This window comes from Elephantulus edwardii, unplaced genomic scaffold (assembly GCF_000299155.1).
Source record: "Elephantulus edwardii isolate Elephantulus edwardi_28Jun2011 unplaced genomic scaffold, EleEdw1.0 scaffold00001, whole genome shotgun sequence".
Lineage (NCBI taxonomy): Eukaryota > Metazoa > Chordata > Mammalia > Macroscelidea > Macroscelididae > Elephantulus > Elephantulus edwardii.
The window spans coordinates 22,484,670-22,498,173 of NW_006399751.1; the positions used below are offsets into that span (position 1 = coordinate 22,484,670).

General features: G+C 42.1%; 1 protein-coding gene across 2 annotated transcripts in view; it reads left to right on the forward strand.

The window, feature by feature from the left end:
* The first annotated feature begins 10,434 nt into the window (after positions 1 to 10,434).
* LOC102874220 (signal transducer and activator of transcription 1-like) overlaps positions 10,435 to 13,504 on the forward strand; it is a 48,098-nt gene continuing 45,028 nt past the window's right edge. Inside the window, exons 1-2 of one of the 2 annotated variants that reach the window (XM_006878753.1) lie at positions 10,435 to 10,566; positions 11,804 to 11,948. In XM_006878753.1, coding sequence (XP_006878815.1) covers positions 10,439 to 10,566; positions 11,804 to 11,948 — 273 coding nt within the window. In that variant the 5' untranslated portion in view covers positions 10,435 to 10,438. The remainder of the gene's footprint in view (positions 10,567 to 11,803; positions 11,949 to 13,504) is intronic. The other variant, XM_006878752.1, reaches the window with a different exon arrangement.

Genomic DNA, 13,504 nt, shown 5'->3' on the forward strand with positions numbered 1-13,504 from the left:
GCCCCAGTCACCAAATCAATCCACCTCCCAGAGGGCCTTCCCCTCCTGCGCCTGTCCTCCACCCTTCCAAGCATGATGTCCATCTCCAAGGACCGGTCTCTCCTTACAACATGACCAAAGTATGTGAGACGAAGTTTCAAAATCCTTGCCTCCAAGGAGCAGCCTGGTTTAACCCTCTCCAAGATGAATCTGTTTGTTTTCTTAGCAGTCCATGGTACCCTCAGCACGCTTCTCCAACATCAAAGCTCAAAAGCATCAATTCTCCTTCTATCCTCCCTAGTCATTGTCCAGTTCTCTGACACATAACAAGTGATTGCAAAGACCATGGCCTGTACCAAGCATGTCTTAGTCTCCAGAGACACAACGTTGCTCTTCAGTACTTTAGAGAGGTCCCTAACAGCAGACTTTCCCATCACAATACGTCTTTTAATTTCCTGGCTCCTGGTGCCAAGAGGGTTGACTGTGGAGCCAAGCAAACTAAAGCTGTTAACAATCTCAATCTCTTCACCATCCATCCTGATGCTGCCAATTGGTCCAATGGCGAGAATCTTTGTCTTCTTGACATTAAGGCTCAATTCATATTGTAGGCTGCAGTCCTTGACCCTCTTCAGCAAGCACTTCAGGTCTTCCTCAGTTTCAGCAAGCAGGCTTATGTCATCTGCATAACGCAGACTGTTGATAGAGCTTCCACCAGCCCTGATGCCACATTTATCCTCATAGAGCCCAGCCTCCCAGATGATCTGTTCTGTATACAGGTTGAAAAGATATGGAGACAGGACACATCTCTGGTGTACACCCTTCCCAATTTTGAACCATGCAGTATTTCCCCACTCTATTCTGACAACTGCTTCTTAGTTCAACTATAAGTTTCACATTAGCATGATCAAGTGTTCTGGGATTCCCATTTTTCTCAGAGTCAGCCACAGTTTGTTATGATCCACACAGTCAAATGCCTTTGCATAATCAATGAAGCACAGATAGACATTCCGCTGGTACTCCCTGCTTTCAGCCAAGATCCATCTAATATTAGCTACAATATCCCTAATACCATGACCCCTTCTAAACCCAGCCTGGACTTCTGGCAGTTCTCTGCTGATGTACTGTTCCAGTCATTTTGGGATAATCTTCAGTAGAATCTTTCTTGCAAGTGAAAGCAATGATATTGTTCTATAGTTTCCACACTCTGTTGGGTCACCTTTCTTTGGAATGGGAACAAATATATATCTCTTCCAGTCAGCTGGCCAAGTGGTTGTTCTCCAGATTTCTTGACCCAACTTGGTGAGTACGTCCAGGGCAGCATCTGTTAGCTGAAATGTCAGTTGCTATACCATCTATTCCTGGGGCCTTATGTTTTGCTATTTCCTTCAAAGCAGCTTGAACTTCTTCCTTCATCTCCATAGGCTCATGCTCATATGTTGTTTCACTCAGTTCTTCTGTGTCTGCCAATTCCTTTCGATACAATGACTCAGTATATTCTTTCCATCTTCTTTTGATACTTCCTGGATCATTTAATACTCTGCTAAAAGCATTCTTGATTCTAGCAACTGGAAGTTTTAATTTGTTCTTCAGTTCCTTGAGCTTAAGAAATGCTGAGAGAGTTCGACCCTTTTGGTTTTCTGATTCCAGCTCCCTGCACATTTCATTGTAATATTTTACTTTGTCATCCTGCACTGCCTTTTGAAATCTTCTGTTTAGCTCTTTAGTATCTTGAATTCTTCCTTGTGCTTTGGCTTCTCTGCACTCCAGTGTAATCTTCAGAGTTTCTTCTGACATCCATTTTGGTGTTTTCTTCCTTGTCTGTCTTTGTAGTGAACATATGCACTCTTCTTGGATGATACCCTTGATATCCTCCCACAACTCATCTGGTCTTCGTTCATTTGTGTTCAAGGCCTCAAACCTGTTCTTGAGATGGTTCTGAAATTCAGGTGCGTTAGACTCAAAAGTTTTATTTTGGTCCCCGTGGATTGGGTTTAATTTTCCTCAGCTTCAGCTTAAACTTGCATATGAGAAATTGGTGCTCTGTTCCACAATCGGCTCCGGGCCTAGTTTTCACAGCTGATATCGAGCTTCTCCAGCAGTTCCTTCCGCAGATGTAATCGATCTGATTCCTATGCATACCATCAGAATTGGTTTTGTGTTATTGATGCTGTGAGTGGGAACAGTTTCCCCCTGTGAAGTTGGTAAAGGTCACACATGGCACTTCCCATGTGGCTCTTGCTCTTTTCAAACACCACCACTCATCAGTCAAGAAGTGAAAAATTAGACCACCTGAATGGGCCTACCTTTGAGCAGAGAGGAGAGTTTCCACCTTGGCCAATGTTGTTGTTTTTGTTGTTGTTGGATACTGATTAAGTCAGGGATGACTCCAAGTAACCCTTTAAACAACAAATCTGAATTTAGTCTTATTCTGTACCAGATGATTGTCATGATCTCTGATATGTGATTGGGCTATAATCACTGTGACAGTCTACCTCACTGGGGATTTTTCTCTTGCACTGATCTATCACGGTGTCAAGCATGATTTTCTAAGGACTTGCTCCTCCTAACATGATCAAGTATGTAGGAAGAAGCTTCAATATACTTGCCTCTCAGGAGCACTCTGGTTGTATGTTCTCCAAGACAAAAGGGAGGGGAATTGCTGTGAGAATTTACGGGAAATCTCAGGTGAGGGAGGAAGGGGGTACATGAGGCCAAATGGAACAGGCCCTGAGACATAGTACTTGGCCTTGTGTAGGGGCACGTTCAGGCAGACTGCTTCATTAGAGGGTGGGTGACACCATAAGTTACTGCATTAGGTGACACCAACCCTAGTTGTGCCACTGTAAAGTTGGCCCATTATTTAAAGCCTGAAACAAATTCTGACTACTTGAAGAAATCAGTTGGTTTTAGGTGCACCTTCTCAAAGGACTTAATATAGTGTGGCTCCTTGATACCATTCCAACGAAGTACATTCTAAGTCAGGTTTTCAGATGAGATATGAAAGATGAATTAGCCAGCAAAGAAGAGGAGGGACTTTCCAAACATGGAAAACTGCTGGTGAGAAGGTACTAAGTGTGTGGAAAGAGTGTGGCTTATTTGAAGAGCAAAAAGGCTGAAGTAAGAAAGAGGAAGAATAACACAAGATAGGATAGTGGTGGGAACCAGGGCTCTGTAGACTGTACTAAGACACCTGGAAAGAAACACAAAAACAAAGAAAAGCCATTGACTAATTTTCAATTTGACAAATGAAATGTTCAGCTTTGCACATAAATAAACAAACAAAATAAAACAAAAGAGAGCTTGAGGTGCAGGGATGACAGAAGATATGGTGAAAAATTACTAATATTTGAGGAACAAATAAGTGGACAAATATGATTTCTAGGGAAAGAGAGTTTGGTTCTGGAAATAATGAGTTTGCAGAGCATGTGGGACATCCTAGTGGAGAAGCAGGCAGCTATTTACAGAGCATGGCAGTCAAAGGAGAGATGTGGACAGGATACACATTTTACATCTTTTACATCTTTGAAACTACAGGTATAATCACTATGAGGAAAATGTAGATAAAGATGTATATTAATTTCTTTACTGAGTAAAGTTTACCAAAGACATTACTGCTTGGTAATACAGGTGGGGTCAAGATTCTTTTTATATGGAGAGAGAATGGCACAGCAACAATAGAAGCAAGGAGAATGTGCAGAACTAGAGACTAAGAAAGCATTTCAAGAAGAATGAAGATTGAGATCATAGTCTCAGGAGACTTGAAGGTCAACTTCTGTAACATAGTCCACATTGACCACATCCGTTATCTTACTTTGGTGTGAAGCAAACAGGATCCCCACAGTTTGTGAAGGTCACCTAAGATGTAACTAATGGTCTCTTGGTAACAGGGGTGGAGAGTGGAGGCTGTAGAGTAAAGAAAATGGAAGACACATAGAAATAATTAGTCCAAATGAGCACTTGAACCTCAGTTTCCACAATTCTGAGACCAGAAGGATTATATGTTGCCTCACTATTACTGATGACTGATCTGAAATGGATCACAATAGAAGATCCTTGAAAAAGTAGGTGAAAAGAAGTATGGAACAAAAGTAAAAATCATTAAAAAATTAAAAAAAGATCAGACTCATTGATGTGATAGAGACAAGTGGGCCCTCCCACCCTGGCCTCCACTGGCTCAATTTTCAGCTAAACAATTGTGGTATTGTGGGCAAGTGCCTTTGAGTCAACTGTGACTCATCGTGACCCAATGAACAAATTGGAATTTTAATTTATCTTCCCCCCATGCTCAAGGCCATTGTTCTAGTTATTGTATCAATCTGTTTCCTTGAGGGTCTTCCACTCTTTTGCTGCCTTTCCCCTCTACCTTTCCCAGGCTGATGTCTTTTCCAAGGAGTGGTGCCTTCTCACAACATGCCTAAAGTATGTGAGGCAGTTTCACCATCCTTGCTTTTAAAGAGACCCTAATTGCACTTGTCTTGGAGGAAGTCCTCCAAGACTGATGTTTGTTCTTTTGGCAGCTCGTGATATAGTCAATACTCTTCACCAATACTGCAATTCTAAGGGATCAATTTGTTCTTCTCTATTCATGCCTCTGGAAACTATGAATCAGGAGAAACGACGTTCGCTATAGAAAGGCTTCAGACTCTTTGTTCACAGGGTCACTTTGAGTTACGCCCCACTCGAAGGCAATCAACAACAACATTCATTGCCCTATTTCCAAATGCACACAAAGTAATAAAAAATACCACGATCAGCTTATAAGGTGACCATTACCAAGGAACCAAGTTCAGAAAGCTGAAGTGAATAGGAAAGAAATACAAATGGGAATAATAAACCAAGGGAAGGAAAAGAATGGTGCTAACTTTGTGGGAACCTCAATCAAAGTTAGGAAACAAAATGTGTATAAATTGAATGGAAGACCAATTCGTTCTGTAAACTTTTACTCAAATCACAATGAAAAGTTTAAAGAAGAATGGAGTTAATGGTGCCAAATATTTCTGAAAGGTAAAGTGTCCCCTGGTTTAGCTTCACGGAGGGCAGTTGCTGGGTTTCTTGAATGGCAGCACCCCCAAATCCATCCTATTACCTCCAGTTTTCAGGTATGGGGCCTAGTTTGGAAAACTGTAAACTGTGTGTTCTCTAATAGATGCAAACAGCGCACCCAGTCTGCCACATAGCAATTTGTATCAGAGTTGAACTCAGGGTCATTAAAGCAGACACAACATACCCAGGGGCCAAGGCAAGATGTGGCGGAAGAAAAGGTGCCTGGAAGGGTAAGAAAGAAGGCTCACGGGGGGGAGGTGGCACCCCGGCGGAACAGCCGCTTCCAATTGGCCGAGCGCAGCAGCTGCTCAGTGACTGGTGGAGACGGAAGAGGCGGCCCTCCAGGCTCCGCCTTTTCTCCAAGCTGGTGCTTTCGTTTTCCTGCTTAGAGGTCTCTCTGCACAGGGGTACCGGCGCCTTTCGCCCCGGACCCAAGAGAGAGATCGGAGCGCTCAGAGAGGCCGCAGCTGCGTGTCTGTGCCTCTGCACCCGCGTGCACCCTGCCCACGGCCGCCGGGCTCGGCTTGCAGAGTGAGTGGGTGTGAGGTGCAGGTGCCTGGGAGTGGGACGCCAGGTGCGGGCTGGGCGGTGCAGCGGGGCATTTCCTACTTTATTGCTTAAAGCTTGCCTTTTTCTGAACCATGCTTGAGAGTTGTCTAGAGACAGATGCTCACACTGTGTGCGTGCAAACCCTCCCAGCAGCCTTGGCACTGCACATGTTGAGTGTAGCTGCTGCTTTGGTTGGGTCTCCAGCCCCTCGTCCTGTGCTAAGTACAAAGTGGTGTTTCAGGCTGTGCTGGAGATAAAGAATGAATGAGACTGTGAATCAGAAATCACAATAATGCATATATGGTTAAAGATTAACACGTAGGGGTGGCTTCTTGCAATTTATTTGATGGCTACAAACCCCAAAAGAGTTTTAGGTATGTATGTAGGTATATGGTTGATTGCACACCTGTTACTTGCTAGGCAGATAATGTTTTTATGAAACCAAAATAATTGCTAACCTCCAGCACAATCCAGTGTGCACCATTAATGAGGAACTTGGTGAACAAGAATATGGTTTGTCAGTTACATTGTGATTCAATGAAAAATAAAGTGAGTGTATTCGATTTCAGTTCAATACCTATTAGGGAACACATCATGTGCATAGGTGCTGTCCTTCAGGAGACGGGAAGGCATGGTCTTGGTATCTCCATAATTTTATTCATCACATACGGTAAATAACCTTAGAACTTTACAAGGACCACTTAATCTGAAGCTGTACTACTACCCGTTCAGCTGCAATGAGGTGCAAAGTAAGCCAGAGTAAGCTTAATTGTCTGGGGTACATTTCACCTTGGTGCTGCACTTGTAAAGAATTTGGCTGCTAATCCAGCTAGTAGAGTTTTAAAGCAGGAGATGATGTAGTCTAACAGGTATGCAGATGGTCGACTGGAAAAAGAGCGTTTGCAATCGTTCCTGAATTTGGGGTTTGAATCAGGAATTTGAGGGTGGGTAATGTTACTCCCTGGGAAGAAGTAGGTTTCATGAGAAGACAAGATTCATTTTAGATTTGTTAACATGTATTTGTTTGCCTACCTGCTCTGTTCCAAGTTATATGTACGCAGCTATCTTGTACAGCCTTGACATCCACCCTCCTGAGAGAAGAATTAGTTGCTTGAGGTCCTTTCACTCATCAGAGGAGTTACCAGTTCCAGCTAGCTGAACTGCAAGGCAGAGTATTTGTTTTGAGTACATCTTCAGTTGAAGTCAGCACTTAACCAGAAAATTGGCAGTTTTAATGATCTAGCTGTTTAGTGGAAGAAAGATAAGGAAGTCTCCTCCCATGAAGACTTAACAGTCTTGGAAACCCAACAGGAGATCACCAGAAGTTGGAATTGACTTAATGGCCGTTTGGGTTTCATTGCTTTTGAGTAGATTCCAGCTCATAACAATCCTGCCAGACAGAGCAGAACTGCCCTGCAGGATTTTCAAAGGAAGCTCCCGAGGCCTATTCCATAGGGCGTTGCACTGTCAATTCAAAGGTGGCATCTCCCTGGGGGTTTGAATCCACAGCACCTCAGAGGGAAAAGATGAGCAATTTCCTCCCATGTGATTTACAGCCTCCAAAAAAATGCGTGGATTATCAGCTCTGAGTCAGTTCTGACTCAAGGGTAGTGAGGTTTTGGGTGTTTTTACTATCGGGGTTCTAAAGTGGTAATCTTCACAGACAAGTTCTCCTGGCATCTAGTCTGTAGCACCGCTGATGCAGAGGCTGCATGATCCTGGGGGTTCAAATCCACTGGCTCTGAGGAAGATGGACAGTCTCCTCCTGTTATAACCTACAGCCTAGTAAGCAGGAGAATAAGACCCAGGACGAGATGGATACAGTGACTGGGGCAATGGGGGTTGGTGTGTTCGAGTTAGTGAGACTGGATCAGGACAGGGAAGGGTTCAAAGCTGCTGTATATAGGGTTGCTGTACATCACAGGTGACCCAATGGCACCTAACAGTAACAACAACGTATTATATTGGTGGGTGGTTTTTTTGTTTTTTTTTAATTTATGCCTCATGTTTAAAGTCGACAAGACCTTGTGGAGGGCCTTTGTATTTAAAAGTCGATTGTTACTATATTTTGGAGGAACATTCTTCTAAGTGGGACAGCACTCTTCTGTCAGTTTGCTGTTCTCAGGTAACCTGGGGTTGCTCTAATGCAGAACCTTGTGCCATTGGGGTCTCAAATGCCATAACGGTGGATAGTGTTTGGAGGAGCTCCCAGTTTAAGACAGATTTGGAAGCAGGAATAACATCCACTTCGTAAACAATATGCCTCTGGAAACTATGAACTTTGAGAAACAATGATAGTTAAAGAAAGGCTTCAGGTCTTTTGTTCATAGGGTCGCTATGAGTTGTGCTTGACCTGATGGCAATCAACAACAACAACAACAACAACAACAAACTCGATGGAAGACTGCAGTCAAACCAATTGGACTGCAGTGAACTTGAGTTAAGAATGTTTTCAGAAGCAGACTGACACATCTTTCTTTTGCAGAGTGACTTGGGGTGGGGGGGGGGTGTCAAACTGCTGACTTTTGGTTAGTGATTTAATTCTTTAGCCATTACACTACCATGGCTTCTTATACTAGACAGCAAAGAAGGGGTTTTGTTTACTTTATTAAACATCTTTCAGGAACAGAGTCAGAGCCTTTCCTCAGGAAGAATAAATTTTAAGAGAGAAGTCCAATTTCCATGTCAAGTGTGTCATAAGAAGGGGCTTGGGTCTGCTGCTCGTGGCTTTCGTGACAACACTCAGCCAGCTTGTTGACGGCACTGAGTAGGGTAAGCTATGATGAGCTGATGGAAACCACAAATTCACTATGATAAAGGAAGGTTCTTAGCTTTCCTATGATTCTAGAACTTCCTTCTATCAAAATATTACCTTATTTTTAGTCTTCAGAGTGACTGTGCAGAAACGAACACTAAATCCAAGAAATGTCTATTAAATTTTTAACCCTTAATTATTAAAATAATTTATAATATATAAGACTTTCTTCCAGATTTATGGAGTGATAAATAACTTTACAAAGCGTCTTTGGACAGAAACGAGTTTACCATACGAATCATAAAATGTAAACTATTTTAAAGTCATTGAGTAACATCATACAGATGTGTCAGAGTTTGTTGTTGTTACTGCTGCTGCTGCTGCTGCTGCATGAAAACTTCACCAAAACCCCAACTCCTTGCTGAGTCAGAAGCTACTCATAGCTGATCCTCCAGCTTGTTTTTGGGAGACTGTAAAAAGCATGGGAAGAGATTGCCCATCTTTCTCCCTTATAGCCTTTGGTGGATTCGAACTTCCAGAGAGGTGCCACCTTTGGGTTGGCAGTGCACCTCCCTACAGGCAGACTGGGCCACGAGACCTCCCTGTGGTTGAGTTGGTTCTCACCCAGATCTTCAGTGAAAAGGAAGCAAATTCCCAGTCCTCTGCCACTGCCAGGGTACTTGCTTTGAGCCCATTGGTGAGGCTATTACTTCATTCCATATCGTTGAGAGTCTTCACTGGTCCTCCACAAGTTAGCAAGAGGAAGCCTTACCAACTTTTTCTGAGAAATATCCCATTTATACTTCTTCTAAGACAGATTCGTTTGCTCTTTTGGTCCTCTCTCACCCTGCAATCAGGTTAGTTCTTACTCAAAGTGACCCTGTAGGACAGAGTAGAGCTGTCGCACAGGCTTTTCAAGGCTGTAAATCACCTTAGGCCGCACCTTTTTACCTCATCCCCCCCAGAGCAGCTGGTGGATTTGAACTGCTGATCTTTCAGCTAGTAGCCCACCTCTGAACCCGCCTCATGACCCAGACTCCTTATTCTGGCTGTCCATTCAATAAGTCTTTGGCAATATCACAGCTCAAATGCATCATTTGTCTTCCTTTTTTTTACTGTCCAGTTTTCTCATACATCTGAGGCAACTGAAAATACACATGGCTTGGAGCAGCACATCTCAGTCATCGGAATGACATCTTTATTCGAGAGGTGCTTTGTAGCAGACTTAAGACAATGCAGAACTTAATTAGATATCCTGACTGCTGCTTTCATGGATAATAACTGTTGGTTCAAGTAACATGAATTCCTTATGTAGCATTTCCTTGTGTAAAACTTTAATCTTCTTACCATTTATTATTGCTTATGGGTAATTTGTAGAGAGTAGTTTTGAGAAGTTCTTGCAATTTTTCCTGAAGCAAGTCTACTAAGGAAACAATGCTTTCTGTTTATTAAAGTGATAAACGTGCAGATTTTAAAGCCATGCGTATTGAGCACTTGCCTTGTGCCTGAGGAAGCTCTGGTGGCCTAGTGGTAAAGAAGCTGAGCTGCCAACCCTAAGGCAGGAAGTTCGAATCCACCAGCTGGTCCATGGAACAAAGCTGAGCATTCTCCTGTGTGATTTATGGCCTCTGAAAACCTACTAGAGCGTCTGCGGTGAATCAGTTCTGACTCCATGGTACATAACAACATAACCATGTGCCTGACACTCTCCTGGGGATACAGCACCAAACAAAACCTTCCGAATCCTTTCCCTTCATCAGACAAAAACAGACTGCTAGAGAAATAAAAGAGAACATCTATGGCTTTAAGGGGGGGAAAAAACCCAAGGAAGCAGGATGGCATTTTCCAGGATTGCAGTGTAAATTAGGTGGTTTGAGAAACTTCCCTGCTATGCTGGCATGTGAGAAGAAACCTAAAAGTTGTGCTTCCTGTAGAAGAAAAAAGAAATACTGACCCAGAGTCAAAATAGACTTCAACACTATTTAAATAATATATTTCAAAGAGGAATTATCTTTTGGAGTAAATAAACTATTTGTTTAAAAACATGTGGTGTTAGACACACTTCTCAGGAGCCAAGATCTGCTCACAATGTATGTTCTTTTTCCATACAGGATGTCCCAGTGGTATGAGCTTCAGCAGCTTGACTCCAAATTCCTGGAGCAAGTTCACCAGCTCTATGATGACAGTTTTCCCATGGAAATCAGACAGTACCTGGCCCAGTGGCTAGAAAAGCAAGACTGGTAAGGAGCACTGGGTGGCATTTATCTCTGCTTTTAACATACTTGTTAATGAAGTGAATTGGAGCTGAGTTAACTGGCCAATGACTCTCATCAGTGACCAATGGAATTACAGATTGCAGAAGAGTACTTTGATTAAAAAAATGGTATGGGTCTTTACAAAGCTAAATGCACTAACCATTTAGCATTCTTCTATAGTTTGAACAATTTAATTACGATACACGGTCCTAAATGTTTTAGATTAAGTTAAATAACACTGACAACACTTACTGTCAAAATAGGATTTAGGTTACAGACAGGAGTAAATGAATTTTTTTAAAGCCATATTATGGTAAAATATTGACGAGTGATAATGAAGAAGATAATTTAAGTATATCTTTAAACTAATATATCTGACCTTACTGACGGCAGAAATTTTAATTCTTTTGAAAATATTTAGCATAGAAAGTGAAGAGCCTATTAATTTCTTCACTTCAAAGATGTTAACAATTTTGTTCATATCTCTTGGCATCCTAGAATGTGTAATGCAGTGATTGTTTTTTCTTGCTGTCAAACTGCCTGTGACTCATAGTGACCCTAAATACAATAGCTCTGAACCCTGCCCTATTCCTGACCCAGTCTCATTGTCTCTGATACACCTGCCCCCATTTCCCCAGTTACTGTGTCCAGCCATCTCATCCAGAATGCATCTCATCAGAATCTCTTCTGCACTGTCGCTTCACCCTAAACATGTTCCCCTCCAAGGACTGGTCGCTCCTGGCAACATGCCCAAAGTGTGTGAGACGGAACTTCAGAATCCCTGCCTCCAAGGAGCAACTTGGTTTTCCCCTCTCCAGGACAGACCTTTCTTCTAAGCTAGCTTTCTAATTATTACTGCTAGTGGAAATACTGTTTATTATTACTAATAATGCTTCGAAAAATAGAGGGTCCTCAAAAACCAAGAAGCCCCTCCACAGGATGGGCTGACACAGTGATTGTGACAGTGGGCTTGAGCATACGTATCAGAGACGGCGAGGACTGTGCAGGGGCGGGTCACTGGGAATCACAGCTCGATGGCACCTCGCAGCAGTCGCAACACTAATAGAAATACTGCTGCTGATGGCTGTTAGATCCAAAAAGGAAGTGAAGACTAAGAAAACCATTTAAAATGATTTCTGATAATTGCTATTAAGAAAATAACCCTCGTTTTGTCTACGTATTACGTCTATAGAATAAAACGTGTCCATTTTCAACCTCCTAGGGAACATGCTGCCAATGATATTTCATTTGCTACCATTCGTTTTCATGACCTCTTATCGCAGCTGGATGATCAGTACAGCCGTTTTTCTCTGGAGAACAATTTTTTGCTGCAGCATAACATAAGGAAAAGCAAGCGCAATCTTCAGGTACGACCTGCTGCTGTTTGTGTTTTAATTCACTTGTTCCCTGTTCACACTGGAGAGCCATCGGTAGGTGAGACTCTGGACAATAAATAAACTCAAATAAAATATCATCTGTTAAAAATGCATAAGAAATGTTCAGGTGTTAGTGCATTATCTGTTAATGCAGAAATCTCAGTGCCTCCAAATAAACTCTGACCCTTAGTGAGCCTGTCGGACAGAGGAGAACTGCCCTATAGGGTTGCGAAGGCTGTAAGTCTTTACAGGAAGAAATGGACTCATCTTTCTCCTGTGGAGTGGTTGATAGGTTTTAACTATGGACCTTCTGGTTAGCAGCCCAATGCTCAAAACAAAGAAACAAGCTCAGGGCCTTCAAGTCAGTTGGTACTCTAGCAGCCCTCCATGTTTCCGAAGCTACAGATCTTTATGGGAGGGAACTACCCGGCTTTCTCACTCTGAGAAGTCAAACGGCTGACCTTTTCCTTAGCAGTCCCATATGCTGTGTGCTAGACCAGCAAGGGTGGGTATTGGTAATTCTAAAAGAAATGTGATGCCATAATCTTGTTTTACTAAAGATTGCTGAAATTTAAATCAAAGAACAGGGGATACATTTTGAGAGTAGTGAACTCTGGTATCACGTTACGATACCCACCAATACTCAAAGGATAGAACCTTGGTTGGTCCTCAGCTAGGCTGCGAAGCAGCTGTTGGGATTTCTGCAGCCTGTAAATTGTACCATCTCAAGATAGATCAAAAGAAAACAAAAGCTCAGTGGAACTCTAGTAATCAGCTGAGCCTGATGGCTTGGCAGAGAAATATGGAATAAATCCAGAAGAATTTGACTTCCCAGGGGTTGAAGAGTGAGCGAGCGAGTCAAATGGAAATGAACTCCTTGTTTTGGGTATGATGGAGTTCCTCTCTTGTAAAATAAATGGTCAAAATGAGATCAAATGTGAGAGAGATGGTACAAAGTTTATGACTGTTCAGAAGTTTTCCCAGCATGTCCTAGGACTTGGCTCTCAATGGTTTTTTTTTAAAAGATGTATAAATAGTAAAACATTTCTCCTTTATCTGTCTGATTAATTGGTAGAATTTCTTACCACCACCTTTATGTTTTCGTAAATAGAACTCACCTGTGAATTTATTTTGTTCTATGTTTGGCAAATTTTTTATGCAATAGCGTAATCAAGAGTTTTAAATATAAAAAACCTCTGTGGCTATTATCAGTTGCACTGGGCATTTTTAACAGCTACTTCCTATAAATCATGTATTCTTACTCCAGTAATGTATAACTTATCCTATCTAGAGTAACTGCATTGTACTTTTTTTTTCTTCTTCAACAAATTCAAACCTAGTGTTGCTATAATCAAGGATGCTTTAGGAAGAATATTAAATGATCCAGGAAGTATTAAAAGAAGATGGAAAGAATATACTGAGTCACTGTATAATAAAGAACTGGCAGACATAGAAGAATTTCATGAAACAACATATGAGCAAGAGCCTATGGTGATGAAGGAAGAAGTTCAAGCTGCTTTGAAGGAAATAGCAAAAAATAAGGCCCC